Source organism: Engystomops pustulosus, chromosome 9, assembly GCF_040894005.1.
Source record: "Engystomops pustulosus chromosome 9, aEngPut4.maternal, whole genome shotgun sequence".
Lineage (NCBI taxonomy): Eukaryota > Metazoa > Chordata > Amphibia > Anura > Leptodactylidae > Engystomops > Engystomops pustulosus.
The window spans coordinates 78,252,669-78,277,602 of record NC_092419.1 but is presented as its reverse complement, the minus strand read 5'-3'; the positions used below and the strand labels follow the sequence as shown (position 1 = coordinate 78,277,602).

Sequence of the window (24,934 nt, the reverse complement as noted above, 5' to 3'; positions counted from 1 at the left end):
CATAACAGGTTGATGAGGGTTAATGTCCTGTAAATCAGGAGCTTGAGATCTTATGCTTGAAGAACTCAGAGTTATTTTCCCAGGAAGGGGAGTTAAAGGGATCAGTATAAGGGAGGAGCAACAGTCCAAATATGTTGTTACATTAATTTTTGTAAGGCATCAGCAATAGGTAAAATAACCTCAACAAAACGAAATAAAGGCGAATGTGTAAATGTTGACATAACGTAAATGTTTGCCAGGCTCAGAGCCAACTTAAGTTATCCGGCTAGGCTGACCTGTAACTTTTAGTTTCGCTGGCTGAAACTCAAACCAAAAAATAGTGTAAACATTTCTTGTCCCAGCTGAGTTCTTAGCGTATCCTATAACAAATATTATATGATCATTATAATGATTATATATTTTATTAATATCATTATTTGCCATGTTAAAATGAAAATCAAAATAGTTTTGTAATTTATTTATATTTTACATTTCTGTCAGTTTTAAAATGAGCATAAAATCTTACAGGTGAAGTCGAAAAGTTTTTTTTTACAATCCCTGCAGTACAAATGACTTGTGCACCGAGTTTCTTGTCAATGATATCCTACCATTTTGTTTTTCAGACATACAAGAGTGTTATGAATTACTGCTGACTTCTTCAAGTAGAGATAAGATTAAAACTCTAAATCTAGATCCGATAAAGGTGGAACCCCAGGTAATGAGATTTCATAGATGAGTACAATAAGTGTCCTGTGAACATGTATGTATGGAGATATTTACTTCTAATAACAATTCTAATAAAAGAACATACAGGCGGTCCCCTACTTAAGGACACCCGACTTACAGATGACCCTAGTTAAAGACGGACCCCTCTGCCCACTGTGAAGCTCTCTGGATGCTATTATTTTAGTCCCAGACTGTAATGATCAGCTGTAAGGTGTCTGTAATGAAGCTTTATTCATAATCCTTGGTCCCATTACAGTTAAAAATGTTGAAACTTTTGAAAAAAAATTTTGCCTGGAGCTACAATGATAAAATATACAGTTTTGACTTGCATACAAATTCAACTTAAGAACAAACATATGGAACTTATCTTTTATATTACCGTGTATATCCATATACTTAGGCCCACCTGGCCTTGTGCATCAGTACCAAGAGGCACACAGCTCTGCTTGTCAAGGTACAGGCAAGTTTGTCATCATGTCATTGTCATCACAAGCGAAAAAAAGGGTCCACGTGGTTACATTATTGTAAAATAGGTTGTAAAAAAAAATCCAAAAGGTTCATCTTTTTACTAATTGTAACCTAAAATGATGTGGCATGTACAAGATCTGACTGGTGCATACTGCTGTTACTTCACTCTGGCTCTCTGCATGATGCAATGTAGGTCAGGAGTGTGCAGTACAGCTAACTGTTCAGCTGAATTGATCCCAATAGTGATAGTGTTGTAGGCGAGTCTCTCCTAATAGGTTTTTTGACACAGAGAAAGATAGAATCAATTTATATGCCCTATACCAGTGATGGCGAACCTATGGCACTGGTGCCAGAGGTGGCACTCAGAGCCCTTTCTGTGGGCACTCAGGCCATCACCAGAGATGACTCCAGGCATCTTCCTGAAGTCCCAGGCAGCCCAGGACTTGCTGTGCACAGAGCTATTTTAAAGTGACAGTTCTACCTGGGACTATTTTCTGCTTTATTGGTGTCCTCAGGGTGCTGGTATCAATGAAAACTGTGACAGAGAAGGGAGTATAAATCACAAATTAAGTTTCTGTGTTGGCACTTTGCGATAAATAAGCGGGTCTTTGTTGTAGTTTGGGCACTCTAAAAGGTTTGCCATCACTGCCCTATACTCTGGCTATCCCCAATCTGTGGTATGTAGTAACAGCCTCACTTCCCTGCAGGGCCGGTGTAATGGGTAGGCAAAGTGGGCATTTGCCCAGGGCCCCCTGAAAGAGGAGAATCTCTTCTTTCAAATGAATCTAAAATTGTGTTTTTAGGTGCCATGGATCCGGCCGGAGATATTCAGGTTTAAAGTGAGAATTTCAGGTGCAATTTTTATATTTAAAAATCACTCCTGACAACAATTTAACAGTTAATGTCTCCATTTTCCTCACACTTAGAAACACAATTTAGATTCATATAATAGAAGAGACTCTCCTCTTTCATAGGAAAAAAGAAGTGAGATTCTATGTGTCACAGAGCCAAAGATACAGCTCTCGGAAGTGCACCCCCCTTTCAGATTCTTAGCCGATAGGCTGCAGGGAGAATTTGCTGCACCTCACAGATAATGGAAATATTCACTTTATATGTTACTACATTTTGAGAAGGGATAATATCAACTAATGTTCATGTTTTTAACCCTCACCTATCCAGAACTATCTAAGAACACACTTGCTCTCTTATTGCCTTTTATTTCGTGATTTTTTTTTTTTTTTTTGCAAAAATTGTTGATACCCTGAACGTTTGATCCTCTTCACCTAATGTGGCTACATATTAACACTGTGGGGCAGATTTACTTACCCGGTCCATTCACGATCCATCGGCGCTTTTGCTGCGGTGGATTCGGGACCGGCCGGGATTCACTAAGGTAGTTCCTCCAACGTCCACCAGGTGGCGCTGCTGCACTGAAGTTCCCCGGAATGCACTGATCTTCACCAAGCCAGACCAAGTGAAGGTAAACGCGAGTCCCGCGACACTTTTTTTTTTTTTAAATGCAGCGGTTTTTCCGAATCCATCGGGTTTTCGTTCGGCCACGCCCCCCGATTTCCGTCGGGTGCATGCCAGCGCCGATGCGCCACAATCCGATGGCATGCGCCAAAATCCCGGGGCAATTTATGGAAAATCGTCGCAAATCGGAAATATTCGGGTAACACGTCGGGAAAACGCGAATAGGGCCCTTAGTAAATGATCCTCCGTGTCCCAGAATGTGTCAAAAAAGTCCATAAAGTAACACCAAAAACACACAGATGTTCTGGAATAAAGTTTTTATGTCACACCATCCTCCATTATTACATCTATGTTCTGACGTTCTTACTCAAATTCTTATGAACCGCGTAAGGTTCAGTTATTGTGCGGCTAATACAATGGCGCACATCTAAAAGTGACTTTTATTATCTCATTAGCTTGGTTTATGGATATATAGTTATTATTTGGGTTACCATTGTATAAGGGAGCATACAGTGATAGATTTGTGTGACGCTCAATGCAATTTTCTGCAAAAACAGTTTGGTGTCCCCTGTGGATTTAATGTTCCCTTTGCTGCATATTTTGGTGAATATACATATGTGGAGTATGTATGATCTCCTCACATCTTGCTGTTTTAGGAAAGTATGTTTTCTTTATATAGGTATTCTGGATTTGTAGATATTTTAGAGAAAATGTATAATTTTCATGCAATTTTTGCATTTTTTTGCATTTGCATTTTTTTTTAAATCCAATTTTTTATATTGACCATTTTTCATTTTACAACTCACAGAAACAACCCCCCAACCACCTTCAAGAACCGCACAGCATGAAAGAATGTTATTAGTATATAATGTACAATATACATGGCACATTCCGCGGAAGAGTTAGCAACTTGTGAGAGAGTACACGAGGGCTACACGTCCTCAGTACATATACAGTAAATAGAGCTTAAAATAGCCAATATATGATCACAATATTTTCACAACATTAACAATATAAAATATTACAATGCATGGAATGCAGATTGTAATCCCGGTGAGTGAAGCCAGGACCCCCATATTTTTTTAAACAGTTTCAACGCCTTCCTTTTGAGATAGACCCCCTTCTCCAACCTTATTCATTTTATTTATAAACTCCTGCTTAGTAGGAGAAGCAGCCTGAATCCAATGGTACGCAATCAATTTTCTCGCCTGGTACAGCATACGGGCTATGCCCAGTCGCACTCCCCTCTCATCTGACACCTCATCTACCCAACCCAAGATACATACCATGGGAATGGCAGGGATCTGCACGTCATACACTTTCTTAACAAGCTCTAGCACCTCCTTCCAGAAAGTTCCCAAATGAGGACATGCTATGCCTCACGTAGCTGCTCAAAACTCTTGACCACATCACTTGCTCTACCCTATGGATCCCCTTAGTTTCGGATTAATCCAGCCCCCTATAACTTAATCACTTCAAGTTGCGGATTTCTCCATATGTGAGTTAATTTCGTGCAGCCCTCCAGTCCCAGCATCAGTTTGGCCCTTCTCCACACTTCAGTCAGAAATGTCACTGTGGGGAGTGTGTCAGGGGGTCGGGTCTGGGCATCTATCTCAAGGAGGTAAAGAGGGGGTCTCCCACAATAAAGTTGTCAGGCTGTCCCCATCCCTTCATCTGTTGTAACTGGGCAGCTAGGAAGTAAACACACGGATTGAGCACCCCTAACTCCCCTTTATCTTTTGCAGCATCTTTCGATGAATATGTGCCACTTTCTTTCTCCAGATCAGAGACCTAAATATACTTTGACAGAAGTTTGACATTGGGATCAATACTGGTGAATTGTGTAACAGATAAAGAAATTGTGGCATCAACACCATTTTGGTCAGGTTTGCTCTCCCAACTACAGGCAGCGGTAACCTACACCATGCATCCAACTTTTCTAGGGCCTTGGTCATCATTGGTTGGATATTCAGGGGTAGCTGACACCCATATACCTAGGTACTTAAATGATTAAACTATTTGTAATTGTCCTGCATTGAAGTTCCCAGGAAGAGGGTCTAGAGGGAGAAGCACCGACTTGTTCCAAATTATTTGGATACCAGAGTATCCCCCATATAAGAGTCATAATTGGGGTAGGGAACTTTGCACATTATCAAAAAACAGTAACATATCATCAGCATACAATGCTATACGCTCATTTATTGGCCCATATTTGAAGCCTCCAATTGCCCAAGAGGTTCTGACCATGCACCCCAGCGGTTCCACCGCCAGGGCAAACAGGAATGAGGACAGGGGACAGCCCTGCCATGTTCCCCTCCCCAACCCAAATGAGTGTGACTTGCCAATAACAAGTTCATCTCTATCCCTTACTAAGTCTTGTCATATCTCCATAACCAAAAATAATGAAGACTTTGTGAAGAAAGTCTTTATTGCACAATCTATTCATAACATACATCACAAGATGATATCTGACTAAAAATACCCCATTAAAAAGGACATAAAAACACAAAGCAAAACAACACGAACAGTGTGAACATTCATGGAGAGGCAACACATAAAACAGACGCCATGTTGCCTAACTTAGTCACACATCTGACACCCTGACGTGCGTCGGGGCTGACGAAGCTGGGTGCGAAACGCGCGTCGGGGTATGGGACGGTGTGACTAGGTTAAGCAACATGGCGACTGGTGGGTATTTAATTTGGTCCCATATTGTTTATTAGGTTTGCAATATTGTGATGATGCACAGGTACATGATTGGATTTTTGATATTATTCATTGAGTGATTTTGATATGTGGTACCGCCTCGCTTATCTGTTGTGTGGAACCTTAGTACTTTGGAAAATCTTTTTACCAGCGCCTATGATGTAATTTCTTGTTTTATGTGTTGCATCTCCATGAATATTCACACTGTCCGTGTTGTTTTGCATTGTGTTTTTATGTCCTTTTTAATGGGGTATTTTTAGTCAGATAATATCTTGAGGTGTAATTTAGCAATAGATTGTGCAATAAAGACTTGTTTTCATTTACAAAGTCTTCATTATTTTCGGTTTTGGAGATATGATAGGACTTAGTTCAGTTTGGTAGGATCTCCTGACAGTAGTATTGATACAGCATTGACACTTATGTGTATCCTTGTGGTTCAAGATTGTTTAGTTTCCTCATCTCTATCCCTTGCCTTGCGCAGGATTATATCACGGTCCTTGTAGTGTAGGAGCCGCAGCAATACAGGTCTTGGTGCGTTGCTAGGCCGAAGGAGCCTAGTGGGAACAAGATGCGCCCTCTCTATAGCAAACAATGGGGTGAGGGTTTCTTTCCCAAACACCCCCATGATCCAGTCCTCAAAGAAATCTCCAGGGTTTTTCCCCTCTGCTCTTTCAGGCACACCAACCAGCTGCAGGTTGTTCCTACAAAGTCGATTTTCCATATCATCTACCTTATTCTTTAGGGCAACCACATCATTTTGTAGCCTAGACTACAAAATGGACTGGTGTGAATCTGTCCTCCAGTTCCCCCACATGCTCCTCCAAGGCTCCCACTTTCTCTTACACCTTGTGCATCTTCTCTGACACCTCCAATTGTCGCTGTTGAACTGCCTTAAACACATCAGCCAGAGTGGGTTCGGGGGCAACACAGTAGAAGCTGTACCTGGAGCTGTTGCTGCATCAAGAGAGCGTTGGTGGAGGGGGGCCACGAGGTCCGCACGTGGCTCTGAGGATGTTTTATACAATGTGGCTGATAGTAATGGTGCCCATTCCTCCTGATCTTCTTCCGCCTCTCCCCACTCTGTGCCTGCCGGGTCACCTGCCGGGAGCTCTGTTTTACATGTCTGTTCATGTCACGGGTGCTCCCGCGATCGCTCGGTGTCTCGGATCGCGGGTGCACCTGTGCCCCCCTGGGGTCCAGTGGCCGGCTTCTCTCACCTTCCCTGGCTCCCGCGGCGTCCTCTGTTGCTCTCGCGGCGTGTCCCCGTCTCCTAGGGCACGTGTGCGCCGGCTCACTAAGATTTAAAGGGCCAGTGCGCCATTAATTGGCACTGGCCATTTGACTAATTCTATATAAGCCTGCCTCTTCCTGCAAGCCCTTGCCGGATCTTTGTGCCTCACAGCCTGAGAGAAAGCTATTCTGCGATTTGCCTGCGATTTCTGCGTTCCTGTGTCTCCTGTGTACCTGACCTCTTCTGTGTTCCAGTGTTACCTGACCACCTCCGTGTTCCAGTGTTACCTGACCTCCTCCGTTTTCCTGTGTTACCTGAGCTCCTCCATGTTCCCGTGTACCAGTGTTCCTCCGTGCTGCTGTCCTGTGTGCTGTGTTCCCGTACCCTTCTGCTTGGACCTCCTGTTGCTGACTCTGGACCGGACTCTGACGTTGCACCTCTGCCGCCTGCCCTGACCTTGTTCCTGGACTTCGACCACGAGATTGTCTGCCGTCTCTGTACTTCTACGTTGGCCGCCACTGCAGACAAGTCGCGCCTGAGGAACGACCTGGTGGTACCACGCCGCAGCTTGTCTAACCCGCCTTGCGGCGGGCTCTGTTGAAAACCGGGTACCACTTAGACTCCGGTCCCAAGTAGTGGCTTGCGTCATCGTCTGCAGTGCTCCAGAGGATCCACACCTGCAAGCCTGACAGTTCACATCCTCGTCCAGGCCATGCCCCACAATTTTTGCATTTTATTGTGTTAGCGATGGGTGTTAGCAATATGCAGCAAAGCCCATCTCTTTATGAAGAGGGCTCAGCCCATGAGCCCTCTTCATACACCCTTCATAACTCCGCGCCCGATATATACATCACAGAGCGTGAAGGGGTGAATGGGGTGAATGCCCGGGTGAAGATGCTTATTATCTATATATCTATAATTTTTTTTAGTTATCTCCTACAATGTGTCTATTTCCTATCTATATATCTGTCTATCTAACATTTATCTCCTATCTATTATCTATCTATCTATCTATCTATCTATCTATCTATCTATCTATCTATCTACCATTCAATCAATCTTCTAGTTATCTATATATATAATCTATCATTTATATTTCGGCATCTGTAAATCGATATCATCTTTCATATTTATCTTCTATGATCAATCTCCCTATCATCTATCTATCTCCTATAAAATGTTCATACAGTCCCATATTACAGATTGGCTTACCATATTACTCTTTGTAAACTAGACTTTGTAAAGTGGGATTATTGTGCAGGGCTATAGGGAGCCTCTTATTGAATGTGACTGTTCATAAAACTGTTTTATTTTGGGGCCCCACTTTTGTCTAAAACCAGCCCTTTGTAGGACTATTTTGTAAAGAAGGAAGGACGGAGGGTGCACACATCGGTACCACACTTGTTGCAGGGTTTTTCAGAAGGATGTACATGCAAGGCATTCTGAATTAAGCAGGAAACCTGTGAAATGTGAGATTCTCAGACTTTCTCCACTGCTAGGCTGTGATAAGGATAGAAATACCTGATGTGTTTAAAAAGGACATTTGGACAATGATAATTTTAACCATTCCTTTGAACATTACTAGGAATTTTGAAAGAATTTAGAAGGATAACCCCTAAGGGAACTTGTCATGAAGATTCAGGCCCACAAACTGCCATCTACCAGTAATATTCATAGAGAGATTTCGCATCATGCAGAAACACCTCTTTACATGCTATATTTAAATGACCAGTACAGTTGTTCCCACTTGACTTAATTAATGTCCTATAGTCTAATTTAAATCTGCTGACTTTAAGGTACATTATGATGATCAGGAAGCCAGGATTGGGGTCCGGCCAGAATGACTCTTTTCTGCCACTGTAAGTCCTTAGGTCATTTGTATGTAGAATGCAGAAGACAGACGGACATCATTGTGATCCTGTCCCTGTCCTGGAAAACAGGTTGATGGTTTGTGGAATCCTCATGGAATCCTCAGGCTTTTACACTGTGAGGAGCACTCCCCTCCCCACACACACTGGGGCACATTTACTTACCCGGTCCAGTCGCGATCTAGGACTTTCCAGTCGCGCTTTCTCGGACGTGGAGTCGGGTTCTGCCGGGATTCATTAAGGTGGTGTCACTGCTGCGCTGAGGTCCGCCGGAGTTCACCTTCTTTTTCCCGGTGCATGTGAGTGCCTGTCAAGCTACACAAATTCTCTTTCCGAATCTGTTGGGTTTTCCAACGACCATGCCCCCCACTTTCTGTCGCATGCAAGCCATCGCCGCTGCGACACAATCCGATCGCGTGCGCCAAAAACCCGGGGAAATTCAGGGACAAACAGCACAAAATGGTAATATTCTGGAAACGCGGTGATTCAGGCCCTTAGTAAACGAGCCCCACTGTGTGCTGCCATTAGAATATAGAACAAAGAAGGAGCAGGGAAGTGCCAAAGAGCAGTGGGAAGGGTGAGGCAGTGCAACAGCCTGTGAAGCCAGAACGTGGAGGGCTCTGGTATAGTCTTTCTTTAGCATAATTTTTATAGTTGATTTTAGAAGGACGGAGGCCATGGATAACAAATATAAGAATATTATCACAGTCACAGTGCCTGGATCTATGAGTAGGTGTCTCTGGTTTATTATGCTTCTTATTGATGGTGATATTGATTTCCTTCTGTAAATCTTAAAGAAGCATAGAATGGGAAAATATCCCTCTGGACTCCATGTGGCAATTGGACATTTCATCTCATATGAAGAAAAGAGAATAGACAGGGCACTCACAGAGGAAGTTAATACAGCTTTTTTGGGCTAGTGGGATATAGATAGGTGCTGGACATGCCACAGAACGACGTGACATAAGAGACAGTTGCTGGTTTCATTGTCTTCTGCGTGCTTTTTATTAAAGCAATTGGGCGTATCTTTAAAGAAAATCAACCATTTGAAATTGAGTAATTTACACTATACATACGTACCTGTCTGCGTCTTCTCAGGGATCTGGGCACATATCTTCAAAAAGCATTCACCTGCCAAGTACCTGTAGAGAAAAAGACTTTAAAAAATATGCTAATTAGCCTGGGGCACAGTGTGTACATCATAAAGGAGCTCCAGGCTAGAAATTAAACAGGCTTCCAGCCCAATACTCACCTCCTATCCCCTGCTGGATCCTGGTGATGTCACACAGGAGACGTGCATAATTATGAGCCTGGAGCACCTGTGTGGTGCCCCAAGCTAATTAACATATTTTTAAAAGTCTTTTTTTTAGGTACCCGAAATTTCAAGCTTCATGAAGATATTTGCATTTGTCATGTTTTGGCATGTATACATCAGCTAATATCGTCCCGGCTGAAGTCCCAGCTGAAGTCCCGGGGCTGGGATTCAAACAGTTTTCTGCTCCCCATCCTTTGGCGGTGTCCACACACTGAAACCCCCCTCCATGTGACGTCACGACATAAGTAGTGAGAAGCGGAAAGATAGATGCTCACCGGGCAAGCGCCGGCAATGCTTGCAATGGTGAGCTAACGTCACAGAGGGGCAGCAGCTAAGAATCAGGTGTCCCTCCTATGATTCCTAGTGGCCTCCGTCGGTGAAGTCACATGGAGGAGGGGTTTCAGTGTGTGGGCACAGGTACATTGGCATAATGACGATATTAGCTGATGTACACATGTTACAAACATGACAAATGCATAAGGTACAACATAAGGTTGTACATAGGAATACATGGGGCTAAGGGGGGCTGTATCTAATTAATGCGTAAATTAACCATGAGGGGGCTGTATATAAAATAACTATAAGGAGGCTGCATATAAAATAAACAATGAGAGGACTGTTTGGGATGATAAATTAGGGAATATTTTTTGGGTACAGGAAACTGTTTTAGTTTCTTCATTTTTAATGCCGCCACGGGAGTTCACTTCCAAGAGGCCCATTGAGGCACTGTCGTCCAGGGGCCAGGGACTAAAGAAACATCCAGAGAGCTTCATTAGAGGTCAGAGGGGTCCATCTTTAACTAGGGGTCGTCTGTAAGTCGGGTGTCCTTAAGTAGGGGACCGCCTGGTATTAAGATAGTTAAAGATATCTTCTTGGGGTAGGTTAAAATCTTTGAGTAGTTTGGAGAAGAGGAACAATTTCTTGGTTTACAACTATGTCCACTAAAGTTGTCATGTTCTGCATCCGCCACAAACAAAGGTTAATATCCTGAATGTTATTCTCAATAAGAGAGATGGGTATATTGTTTAGTGGGAGATGTATCAAGTCTTGCTTGTTGGAAGAGATTAGATCTTTCCAGGCTTGGTAAGTTGCTGTTATAGTGCTTAGTTTAGATGGTAATGGGTGAATATCCAGAGGGAGATTATTAAGTGAACTTGCAGGGGTATATTTTTGTTATAATGCTTTACGATAGAGCACCATTTGTGATTTAAGTCTTTCCCCCACCAAGACTTAGCTTGACTCAAAATAGAGGCAGTATAGTAGTCTTTAACTTCTGGGACATAGCCCTCCCACAGATTTGTCTTTGATCACTGTGTGCAGTGCTACTAACCTAAACAGTGGCAGTGCCACCATAATACTGCCCTGGGCAAAACTAAAGGTGGGACTCCCAAATAATACTATATTATGAGCAGTCACATTCATTAAGAGTGCTCCCTTTGTTGTTTCCTGAAAGTATTACGGTAAGGTACTCTGTAATATGGGATTTCATAGGAGATCCAGAGATTATAAATCACACAGTACAGCAATAAATTCCACCCCACAAACCAGTGCAGACAATAATACTGGACACCCCATAGAAGACAATGCTGGAGACCCTAAGAGCATAAAACTATTATTACTGGAGACCCTAGAGCAGACAAAAATATAAATAAATCCTCTCCTCTTCATTTCTCTTCCCTGAACCACACTGCAGCTGCTTTTCTCCTCCCTGCACCACATTGTAGCTTCTTCCCTCCACCACGTGCTTCTCTGCTCTTTGCCACATGCTGGTTGCGTGCAGTGGCAGCAGGAACCGGAGCAGAATGCTTTCAGAAGGAGAGGACCCGGCAGAAGTGAGGACATCTCAGCTGCACTCACCGCTACCCAGCAACCAACACCAATGTACACTTCCATCAGTTATTTTACATTAGTTATAGAAGACAAAATCAGCAAAGAGGGAATATAAAGGAGTATTCTTAAGGCTAAAACATAACTTTTATTAAAGGACACCTGTCATCAGGTCTGTGTCACTATTCCTGTCACTACTACCTGTTGGAGCAGCTCACAAGGATCCCATCCCTGCCTTTATCTAGTTATTTCATATATTATTCATTGTAAAATCATCTATTTTTTATCTTGTAAATGAGGCTGGTCACATGGTCAGAGGCAGTGATGTCACCCCTGTTACCCCTCCCCTCTCCTCCCCTGCTCATGTCTGTGTGTAATGTATAGTAAAGCATGGATAGTGTGTGTGCTGCATCTGCTGACATGCTGCATCCTCCTAATATACAGGTGAGAGACACAGACATCAGCTACACATGAATCTGACATGTTCTGCTGTAACATGGCTGCCTGGAGCTGCTGTATCTCTCCTATACACACACATGCACACACAGGCTGCAGGGGCGTGGCCACCAGCACCAGGAAGCACATCATTATACAGCCTCACATCATTATACAGGCTGTCAGTCATGCACTGGGGGTGTGGCTGTACCTCCCACTCATGAATAGAGTGGACAGCTTGAATATGCTAATGCTTCATTGGACATTTCACAGGTCATTTGCATGCAGCTTTAGGACCTTTAAAGGGGATGTTTGAGGGCTAAGAAAGGTTCCAGTCACCCCCTTTTTCCTGCCCAACCGTCGAGCTGAACACGTCTGAACCACGGTAGGAGATACTTTCCAACCCGCGGGTTAAACCTATATCAGATGGTAAAGCTCTGTGAGTCATCCTAGAATGTACACTTCCGTTTAGGGAGATGCTGACTGCATTCACTACCTGAGGTTTTTTACACAAAAAAGGTTTCTATATGAATCGGTTTTATGATAAGGACTTAAAGAGAACCCGTCATGCAAAATAACCCCCTAAACTAAATATATTTTCATAAACTGCCATTAGAGAGCATTGCCTCTATCCCTTCATTGTCCCACTACATGCCTGTAAACCTAAGCATGAGTAAAGCATTGCTAGTGCATGTGCTGCATCTGCTAACATGCTGCATCCTCCTAATACACAGAGACACAGTTATCAGCTACACAAGTGCCTGACATGTTCTGATATAACATGGCTGCCTGGAGCTGCTGTATCTCTCCTAAACACACACACATGCACACACAGGCTGCAGGGGGCGTGGCCACCAGCAAGCACATGGAGCAACCATCACCTTATTATACAGCCTCACATCATTACACAGGCTGTCAGTCAAGCACTGGTTGTGTGGCTGTACCTCCCACTCATGAATAAGGTGGACAGCTTGAATATGCTAATGACTCATTGGACATTTCACAGGTCATTTGCATACAGCTTTAGGACCTCATTGCTTAAGTTTACAGGCATATAGAGGGACAATGAAGGGATAGAGGCAATGCTCTCTAATGGCAGTTTATGAAAATATATTTAGTTTAGGAGGGTTATTTTGCCTGACGAGTTCTCTTTAACTCCCGCCCTTACAAGGGCAGTCCACAACTGTCCCTGCTAACAAGCGCATGCCCCCTGTAAGCACCACATTCCCTGAGGCGTTTCGTCCTTTGACTCCTCAGAGGGATTAAATCTAGCTGCTTCAAAACATGATGGCATGCAAAAATACGTTCAGGAGCTTGCTGTAAGCCCGGCTCCAATCTTGGGAACTGCTTCTCTCGAGTCCTGGTGGGGGATTTGGAGATGTGATATGCAGGCTGGCAGTCTGTTTGCGCCAGATAGAAGGCACTTCTGCCTCTTTAAATCAATAACCCCACCCCCTCTCATGTTTTATTGGGCGCGCCTCCCTATGCCAGCAATCCTATTGCACTGGCGCGGGGCACTGTCACTCGTACTGTGGACCGCAATGTAAACAGCCGGGATCGCGAGAAGGCACCAGTGCGCGTGCGTGCTGTGGGGAAGTCAATGGGGGTCATTTACTAAGGGCCCGATTCACGTTTTGTGGGGCATCGGCGCTGGCATGCATGCGACGGAAATCGGGAGGCGTGGCTGAACGAAAACCCGTCGGATTCGGAAAAACCGCCGCATTTTTAAAAAAAAATGTGTCGCGAAACTTGCACTTACCTTCAATGGTACCCTCCTGTAAATAAAATACCGCATTACACTTATTACGAATTATGCATTATTTGGTATTGAAGAATACCATCGCTCAAAAATACCCTGCAAAATCAGAAAAATAACGTATCCAGTTAAATAGAGACATGTACATTTTGTTATAATAACGGGGATATAGTGCATATTTTCAGAGAAAAGTGGTAAAAATCACTTGATCATTAAGATCCTTAGGGGGCATCGTGTCCAGCCTGAAGATCCATTTTGCCTCCTTTTGGAGGATCACTTGGACCCAATTGCCGCCATGTTCTGGATAGGGAACTAATTCAATCCCCATAAAAAGTAATGCTGTTGCATCACCCTTATGGTGTATCCAGATATGATTCAAGATTGGTCTGTCTCTTTTATGCGTGATGTCCCCCAGGTGTTCCCCCACTCTCCTGCGTATTCGAGACCACACTTACAGGTAACTTTATAGATTACTCCCCTGCTTTTGCAGTTTATGTAATCTGTGATGGTAAATTGTTTATCTGTAATGTTACTTGTAAAGGATTTTCCTGTCTGCATTTAAGGACATGCCATACAGCCTCCGCATTTATAGCTTCCAATTACTTGTCTCTCAAGCCACGTCCCTTTTGGCTTGGGAGTTGCATAGTGGCTATGCACCAGACAGTCTCTTATAGAGGGGGCTTTTCGAAAAGTAATGGCAGGAGTCGGTCCAATCATATTTTTGAGATCTTTATCCATCAATAGGATAGGCCGGTACTTCTCCAAGATTTTTATCGCCTCCATTGAACCGATATCAAAAGTGGCTCAGTTTATTATTGGATTCTTTTTTGGTTAGGTAATGTATGTAGCAGGTCTGCTCAATTTCTTTGCCTGCAATCCTGATAGGCCTTTCTTAGGATCTTGTCAGGGCACCCCCACTCTCGGAATCTCTGTCCCAGATCCATTGCCTATAGACGGAATTCCTTCTCCGAACTACAGTTGCGGCGTACCCGCAGATATTGACCTTTTGGAATTCCCTTAAGTAACGGGTATGTTACGTAAGTATTAGTTATAGAAGGACTGTCAGCAAGGTGCAGACCGCAACTCATGGTTTGACAGGCTGCAAGTGGCCTATTGGTGCAGCTTTTTCACTCCTGATACCCCTTTTAGTTGAGATGAATGAGACAGCAATTTATGTACATGCTCAGGAGTGACTCACTTTTGCTATAGATTAGAGGAATAAGGCACTGGGAAGGTATGTCTGACCAGAAAAACAGGACTGTGGAGTTGGAGTCTGTGACCATTTTGGTGGAGATATAGTCAAAGTTCAGGAAAATGAGAAGTTGAAGTTGGAGGTTTGGTTTACCGATCTATAGATAAATAAAAAGATAGACAGATATATACTGTACATAGAAGATAGATTATAGGATAAAGATAAATAGGTAGACAGACAGCAGCAGCCATCACAATGAAATGTCCATCAGTAGCCTCCACTCAATAATATTTCCAGCAGCAGCCTTCACATAATAAAAGGTTCGGCAGCAGCCCTCTCTAAATAAAATAACCGTCAGCAACTTAATTTCCTCATCGCGGCGTCCTGTGCAATAGAGACGGCAGAGACAAGTCTGTGCGCTCTGCCCGCGTGCACTGTATGATGTTATACAGGCATGCCTCTGCCATGCACTCTGATATTTAATTATATGCTTGTCTTACAGATAGATCGATGATAGATTATTGTTAGATAAATAGGATACAGATAATAGATAAATAGAAGAGAGATATGACAACAGGACTTTGGAGTCAGAGTCAGTGACCATTTTGGTGGAGTCGAAGTTCTGGAGATTCAGGAGAAAAATATCCAGATAGATAAATATCTTCGATAGATAGAAATGATAGATAATAGATAGGCGATTTATAGATAAATAGATAGACAAAAATATATAAATAGATAGACAGATATATAGATGATAGGAGAAAGATAAATAGGTCGACAGACAGTGACGTCTGTCAAAATACCAGTAGGCCAGATGTCAACTTTGGATTGGGTCCCCATATACCTAAAATTGCGCTGCCACTCTAGTCCTTTACATTTCATTTAAAAATACACATATATGTACCACCGATATATACTCACAGCACCACACTCATGCACCTTTATGCTGCACCTTCCAGCAGCAGCCTCCCTTATTACAATACTGTCTTGCAACCCCCCCCCCCCTGTCTTGCAGTAGCAGCCTCCACTCAATAAAATGTCCAGCTGCAGCCTCCACTCAATAAAACAAGCGGCAACAGCCTCCACTCAATGAAACCACTGGGAGCAGCCAACATTGAATAAAACACATGTTATCAACCTCTACTCAATAAAACAACCATCGGCAGTCTCCACTCAATAAAAGGACTGGCAGCAACTTCCACTTGTCCCTGCGGAGTCCCACGCAATAGAGCATGCAGAAACAAGTCTTATAATTATCAGATACTGTAAACGCACTAACCAAAAAAATTGCCTCCTAAATTTTCACACCAAACAGCACTGCACTGAGGTTTTGTGGGGAAGAAGGGATTTCTATTATCATGTATCACTATTGTGCTCCTAGTCGGTCCTTGAAATGCTCGATTTACCTACTAATTACAGTTGTGTGTCTCTGGCCGTAAAGTGAAATTTCTGCTGAGCTCTGTCTTGCCAGCAAGGTAAACAGCAGTTTGCATTGCTTGCAAGACAGAATACAGTAGTTCTATGGAAAGGGGGAGATAGGCAAGACCTTCATCACAGCAGGTAGGGAGAACTGAAAATCACACAGAGGCTGCAGATGGTAAAAGTGCTAAACAAATCATATAATGGTCAAAAAACTACAGATTTTCGCACAACTTATTAAAAAGGGCTCCTAGGGCGCGCGCGCCTGCTCCAGGTAATTTTAAGGGCCAGCGCACCGTTAATTGGAGCTGGCCATTTTCCCAGAAGGCTATTTAAACCTGTCTCTTCCATTACACCCCGCTGGATCTTAGAGCCTACACCTTTGTGAAAGCTTCCTTGCGATGTTCCTGCATTCCTTTGTGTTCCTGCTCCTGAGTTCTCGTGTTCCTGCGTTCCTGCATTCCTGTGTTCCCGTATTGGACTTGATCTTGCATCTCTGCCGCCTGCCCTGATCTTGTGACTGAACCTGACCACGAGACTGTCTTGGGCTAGTCGCACCTGTGGTACCTGGTGGTACCCCGCCGCAGCAAAACCATCCCGCTTTGCGGCGGACTCTGGTGAAGACCAAGTGCCACTTAGATTACGGTCCCAGGTGTCGGCTAGTACCACCTCCCACGGTGGTCAAGAGGACCCACTCATAACGAATCCTGACAATCATGTTATTCACTCCTGATGAACCCATGAAAAAGTGCTGGAAACGCATTGAGAATTACTACTGAACTATTCCTGTTAGGGTCCTTGCTATCAACCGATGTGTAGAATTAGGCAGGGTCCTTTAGTGATTGCCTTACATATATTCACATGGGCAGTTAGGAGATAGAGTGGGAATAATTCCACTGCAATATACTGGGATTGGCACCAGAAGCCCTCCCACTGCTGACCTAAGTGTGATAGCAATAGGATGGGCTGCTAATTCAACCTTCTAAAATCCCAAAGTTTGCCAGAGCCTACAAGAGTGATGCCAAACCTTTTAGGGACTGAGTGTCCAAACGCCAACACAGTGTCCAAGTGCCAACACAGAAATTTAAGAGGTGACTTATTACTCCTTGTTCTTCAACAACTTTCAATCATATTGGCCTGCTGAAGGGACCAAGGGAGGGAAAATTTGGACTAGAATTTTAACTTCCCTCCAGTGTCCCTCTGTACAGGAAGGATCATGGGGTCAGCAGGACCTCCAGAGTCACTTTGAAATAGCACTGAAAGCAGCATATTTTAAGTTGCTTGGAACTGCAGGAAGATTCTTTGAGTTTGGTCTGGTAAACTCTGTGCTGAGATGACAGCCTGGGTGCCCACATAAAGGGCTCTGAGTGCTACCTCTGGCACCCATGCTGTAGGTTCGCCTCCACTGCCATAAAGTTTTTGCTAAGCTAAATGCTTTGTGTTCTGTTTTTACGCTAATAAATGTTATGTTTAGTTACCTCAGTGATTTTAAAAGAATAGATAGTTCAGTCTTTGACTTGATGTGACACTTTATAATAGTGTATTATGCTGTGTAATATATTTGGCACATCCTGACAGACATAAAAGATACTTTTGTCTAACTTATGGCTTTGTTTGATACAATATAAAGATAATGTTAGGTATTGTAACAGAAGAACTGTTTAATACATATGTGTACTGAATGTTGTTAGTTGTAGCAGGACTGTAAAAAATAGACAGTTTGAGAGGGTATCCTAAAAATGCTGTTATGATGTGATGACTTTTTAAATATGATTTTTAATATTGTCCCAAAAAAGACTTTCATGATGAGTAATAAAACACATACAATAGGCTCAAGAAACAACTAACGGGGAATGAGGAAGCAGGGTGATGGGTGTTGTTAGTAATATGGCGGCTGATAGGAATATGGCTTCTGTGGACCTTGTTTAAGATGTTCATGTGGAGGAGGCCAAGTCAGTAAAGATCTCTACAGAATAGATAGTGAATAGATGGTGACCAGTAGATCTAGAAACCATGAAAAATAGTGGAGGGTTTCCACTAGCTGTCTCCATATTTTATCCCATGAAATTATTAGCAGCACCCTCAGGTACAGTAGGATATGTCCTAGATTTCCTTCTGTTATATCAAATCTCATCCTTTCAATAAATATCATCCAAGTCATATGCAAATTAGAAGAGAAGAGTCATATTTTCCTGAGATGAGCTAAGTTTAGGGGCTGCAGGGGAATATCACTTCAGACTCTCCTTTACTACATAGAAACATTTTAAAAGAAGAATCCTATATTTCAGATGACATCAAGCTTGTTGTTCTGTGAACTACAGAACTGGAGATACCGGCAGGAAAACGCTGGAATAGAATTTTTTCTGTAGCTTGCATTTCCAAATATGGGGTAGATTCACTTACCCGGTCCTACCGCGATCTGACGAGGATTCGAATCTGCCGCGACTCACTAAGATTGTGAGCCCGAGTTCCTGCATCTCTCGGTCCTGCGCCGAGGTCCACCAGAGTTCACCTTCTTCTTCCTGGTGCTTGTAAGTGTGTGTCTTGCAACACAATTCTAAATGTTAAATCCCGTGCGTAGTCCGAATCGGTCCGATTTCTGTTGTGTGCAAGTTGGCGCTTCGGCACATTCGGCACAAAATGGAAATCGTCGGGAAATCCAATGAAAATGCTCTCCGCGGACCCTTGGTAAATGAGCCCCGATGTCTTTAACTGTTCTTTTTTTTTATATTGCTGAACGAGTGAGGAAATTCTATATGGCCCGCCAGTGTGCAAACCAACCACCACCACAGCCCGTACTGGCCCCACTTTAATGAAGTGTCCATTGCAGAGCCCCCTTTAATGAAATGTCCACAGCAGAGCCCTCCTTTAATGAAATGTCCACAGCAAAGTCCCCCTTTAATGAAATGTCCACAGTAGAGCCCCCCTTTAATGAAATGTCCACAGCAGAGCCCCCCTTTAATGAAATGTCCACAGCAAATGCCCCATTACAGAAATGTCCACAGCAGAGCCTCCCCTTTACAGAAATATCCACAGCAGAGCTCCCCTTTACATAAATGTCCACAGCAGAGCTCCCCTTTACAGAGGAAAATCTGGAGCTGGAAGCAGAAGGAGTTGGATGTGAGTTTATCGTGGTTTTTTAACCTGGTGATTTTCATATAGGGCCCTGTGCACCCGCCCGTACCGCCTACGAGTACGTGGTGGCTTGTAGTATTGAGCTGAAATCTGGTGACAGGTTCCCTACAAAGAATACTTCAAACTCATCAGGCTAACTCATCAAGTATTCAAATAAGACTCAAAAAATGTTTTCCTTGGTGGCAGGTCCTCTTAAAACCACCAGATGTGGTTTATGGTTTATATTTATGTTCTACTCTATTGCTAACATTTAACTCTGTTATTTCTTCAAGGGCGTAGAAGATAACATGCTACTGAACCTGGAGGAGCCTCAGTGTGTTCATGTCACTGGGAAGATTACAGAAAAAAAGGAGATTGTACAGACGTTACTGTGCCCACAACACACCATTCTCCCCAAGGTCAGAATGCATAGATATCAAACAGATTTGCTTAAGTTACACGGTTACCACTAGGCTGAAATCAGGGCTGTAACTAGGAGAAGCTGGGCCCCATAGCAGAATTCTGAATAGGGCTTCCTTAACCCTTCTTTCAAAATGCATAAAAATGTCCCAGCACAGACAATATCAGGGGACTGGAGTAACTATGAGACTTTTTAGGGGACTTTTTCCAAAAGTCTCAATTCATGAATCTTGCTTTGCATGGTGTAGCACTAGCTGTAGTTCTATTTTTACAATAGATTAATGAAGTAGCGTAAATAGCCCTGTGAGACTTTTAGCAGTGAGAAGTTCCAAAAAGCCTCAATGCAGCATTTTTTAAACCAAAAAGACACATATAGTTTATATACATCATAGTATTACATATACAGTATATGCACACCATTAATACACATTTATACAAAATGATTGATTGATTCCTAATCCTGCCATCTTGCTGTCCCCTCCCCCAACATTTCTTATCTGAGCTTCAACCTGTGCTGTGTAATGTAGAAGTGCATTGTTATATACATATATTGCTGTAACTATGGGCCCATTGACACTGCAGGCCTCAGAGCAGCTGCTATGACTGCTACCCCAGTAGCTACGCCCCTGGCCAAAATTATTATATTTGTATAAGTGATAGGAGCAGACAATGCTTTTTTATATTCTTTATGTATACATAGTACAACTGTTATCTGTACCTGGTGTCTCTAGAGCCCACATTACACAAACACTTCTCCTTTATGGACCTCAAAGGTAAGCTGCACCAAGAACCCTATTCTGAAAAGAAAAAAGGGGTTATTCCCATTTTAGATATTTATGGCATATCCACAGTACATGATATAAATATAAACGAGATATAGATCCTATCCCTGTGATGCACATCAATTTTAGAACATGGTCCCTGTGGATTTCACACAGGATGGAATTCATACTTCTGTCCTGAGATCTTACTACCCTTTTTACCACATGGCCCTACTAAGGTGAGATTTATTTACTTTTGATAAAGTTGCATTTGATAAAAGGGGCAATTGTCAGCTCAACAGGCTACCCAATCATTCTTTATTTTTAGCTTCTCAAACATGATGTAAGTGTAAGTGATATAATTGTAAAAAGTCCCTATTTAGTGACATTTTAGTGCAAGATTTAATAAATTCCCTACATTGTGTTTTTGCCTTCTTTAACACAGCTGCTGCTCCTTGGATTACTCCCCTTTCTTCATTAACAACTATGTTATCAAAGTACATCCTTTTCACCTTCTTCTATACATTAATCACCCCTACTGCCACCACTGCACACCCACGCACAATCCAACCAACAAAAGCCTCTGTGGAGAAAAGAAATCCAGCCTACAAGTGACAATTGCACATTAGTTAATTCCACATTTCTTTTCCATACATAAAGCTACAGCATTTGTAGACATGCACACAAATGTTTGTACAGTGATGTCAAGTAAAAAAATTCAGCAAGAACTGGCAAGTTTTTTTCAATGCTGCAGCTTGTATCTAGTAGAAGATTTAAATCTATGATCAGAGCATTGTTTATTCTTTACGATGAGATCAACTAACTTAATATTTGTGAATGAGGTTTCCATGGATTTAGCAGGTTGTAAGCCATTGTGTACAGGAAGTGTTTCACTCTGTGGACCATTTTGCAAACTATAGTCCAGTGCGTTTACTTTACACGATGGCACCATTCAAGCTTCCATGTCTTCATCACAGTCTCTTCTAATGTTTTTTCACACTGGCTTCTCCTTTATACATTGCACAGCTGGGCTTCCTCAATGCGCCTCCTCTACAGTTATAAATAGTTTTTACAGAGAAGCATACTCTAGATTGTGATGGTTCTAAATAAGAAAAAAGTAGGATTAGGGGAAAAAGATTTATCCGTATGTTCTAAGAAGTTATTGGATCACTGCTTTTAAATGTGTGCCTTGAAGACCGCATAAGATTGTTGGTTTTAGTTGTAGCTTTGCAACAGCTTGAAAGTCAAAGGTTGTAGCCATTAATGTCTTGATCTACTTTTATAGGATCTTGTGTTTCTTTATAATCCATTGGACAGAAAGAAGAATATTGTATCTTGTTGGTTTTAAAGATTGGTTTGGGAATTAAATCTATAGTATAATACCTGAGCACTATCACCATAAAGAATTAATTAAAAGAAAAAATATGAATACTTATTAGCCAGTCTGCTACATGTTCTGGAACATGGAACAGAAAAGGAAGCGAGAAACATAGTACAATAGTATAATAATAAGAACCTTCAGCATTTTCTGGTTATGCTTGTGGAGTCTTATTGAAGTAAAGGTTAGTACTGGGTACAGGAAGTCCCCTACTGAAGAACACCTGACTTACAGTCGACCCCTAGTTACAGTCGGTCGTCTGGATGTTGGTAATTTACTGTACTTTAGCCTTAGGATACTATAAACAGTTATCAAAGGTGTCTGTAATTTAACTTAATTGTTCATCTTGCTTCTTATTACAAACCAACATTTTTAAAATCCAATTGTCACAGAGACCAAAAAATAATTTTGAGTGGAATTATGATTATAAAATATACAGTTCTGACTTACACACAAACTCAACTGAAAAAAAAACCTACAGAACCTATTCTGTACGTAACCCGGGGACTGCCTGTACTAGGAAACACTGGGTAATCTCTCCCTACAGGATGGGGATTGGTGGGACATTCTTATTGGTGGGGGTTCTACTACTGGAAATTGATGAGCACATTGCTCATTTAGATCGTGCACTCTCATTGACAGTGAATAAGATTCTGTTTAACCTAAAAGTTAACATTTAATCTAATAAGTAAATACTACATATTGCAAAGAGACACAATTGACAAAGCCGTGTTGCCTATAGTACCCACCTGACCACTGAGGCAGCTGATTCACCCCAGTAGTCATGCCCCTATCTGTCTATGAACAAAGTCCAGGAACCACTGCAGCATCTGTTTTGTGCTTGGGGTAGTCATAAAAAAGGTCATGCAAACCATTCTCCATTTTTGTCTGTTTTCATAAGATGCACGAAATATGCGTGTGGCTAGTTGTGTACAGAGATAATCCTAAAATTCAACCTTTTAGTAAAAGCAAATCTTAAGGGGGACAATTTGTCTCAAGCTAAGAGTAGTTATAAGTGATTTTCTATTTACGGCTTACCTGCTTGTAATCGCATTAAGAATTCAGTCGGGGAGCAAAGACTAAAGAAAATAAATAACAGTCAAGCACAAAATAGTAGCTTATGTGTATATCAGTTTTAAAGACACCAGATTAAGCAAATGTATGCAGTGTCACAATAAATGCAAACTACATACTGTAAATTCACTTATTAAATGGCCTCCCAAATGCTGATCATATTAAAAGTGAGCCTTCCAAAGTTCCAGACTCTGGCCTCTTTCTTAGGAGTCGAAACAATAGGATAGGACTTTCTTTAAGCTCTAAGTTTGTTGGCCTGGCAGAGTTTTAAAAAAATTGGCCAAATAAAGCATTAGACTGCACATTATAAAGCTTAAAGCCCTATATGATGCCTTTAGAAAGCGTTATCCAAAAAAACCTAACTCATGGACCAATGGTTAACCAGACCTCACTGAACTCATTGAGGGTCATTTACTAAGGGCCCGATTCGCGTTTTCCCGACGTGTTACCCGAATATTTCCGATTTGCGCCGATTGTACCTGAATTTCCCCGACATTTTGGCGCACGCGATCGGATTGTGGCGCATTGGCGCCGGCATGCGCGCAACGGAAATCGGGGGGGCGTGGCCAAACGAAAACCCGGCGTATTCGGAAAAACCGCCGCATTTAAAAATGGAATTCACAGGTCTCTGGCCTATCCTGGTCTTCTTTTTTTCTGGCTACTGGAAGCACAAGTAAAGACCTGGTATAGGAACGGTGCCGCTCAACCATATAGGGCAGTGATGGCAAACCTTTTAGAGACCGAGTGCCCAAACTACAACAAAGACCCGCTTATTTGTCGCAAAGTGCCAACCCAGAAATTTAATTTGTGATTTATACTCCCTTTGCTGTCAGTTTTCATTGATACCAGCACCCGAGGACACCAATAAAGCAGAAAATAGTCCCAGGTACAGCCGTCACTTTAAAATAGCTCTGTGTACAGCAAGTCCTGGGCTGTCGGGGACTGCAGGAAGATACCTGGAAATTTTTACAGTTTTGGCATATACAAATACCATATATACTCGTGTATAAGCCGACCCGAGTATGAGTCAGGGTACCTAATTTTACCACCAAATGCATAGGTCACAGCCTTCCCAGTATGTAGCCAGCCAGTCCCCACTAGTATGTAGCCAGAAAGCCCCCAGCAGTATATAGCTAGCCCCCAGTAGTATATAGCCATCCCCCTCTAGTATATAGCCAGCCAGCCAGTTCCATGTAGTATATAGCCTGCCAGCCAGCCCTGTATACTATATAGCCTGCCAGCCAGCCAGCCCCATGTAGGATATAGCCTGCCAGGCAGCCAGCCCTGTGTAGTATATAGCCTGCCAGCCAGCCGCATGTAGTATATAGCCTGCCAGCCAGCCCTGTTTAGTGTATAGCCTGCTAGCCAGCCAGCCGTGTAGTATATAGCCTGCCATCCTCACGTAGTATATAGCCTGCCATCCAGCCCTGTGTACTATATAGCCTGCCAGCCAGCCCTGTGTTGATTATTGTCTGCCAGCCCCCAGTATGCCCAGCACATCAAAAATAAACTAAGTACTCACCGTTCCAACGCTGCCCTGGAGCCCGCGCCGGGGCACATGAAGAAAGAAGGGATACTGTCGGGGTGCTGAAATGGTGAGCACTAAGTTTATTTATTTTTTATATACCCAAATGGGTAGTTTTCAGCAGAAAAATATTTTTATTATTTTAATATTTTTCTGAGACACTTGCCCCATTTTTGAAATTACATTACAGAGTTTATAGACAGAGACACCTTCATGCAATTTTGATTCAAAAATCTGCCCCAAACTGAAAATAATTAGCTTCACATC

The 24,934-nt window shown here is 42.6% G+C and overlaps 1 protein-coding gene across 2 annotated transcripts in view; it reads left to right on the top strand.

The window, feature by feature from the left end:
- Positions 1 to 24,934, top strand: part of DLG3 (discs large MAGUK scaffold protein 3) — a 178,696-nt gene that overhangs the window by 1,694 nt on the left and 152,068 nt on the right. For both annotated transcript variants that reach the window (XM_072125899.1, XM_072125898.1), the window contains exons 3-4: positions 603 to 694; positions 19,803 to 19,928. In XM_072125899.1, coding sequence (XP_071982000.1) covers positions 603 to 694; positions 19,803 to 19,928 — 218 coding nt within the window. The remainder of the gene's footprint in view (positions 1 to 602; positions 695 to 19,802; positions 19,929 to 24,934) is intronic.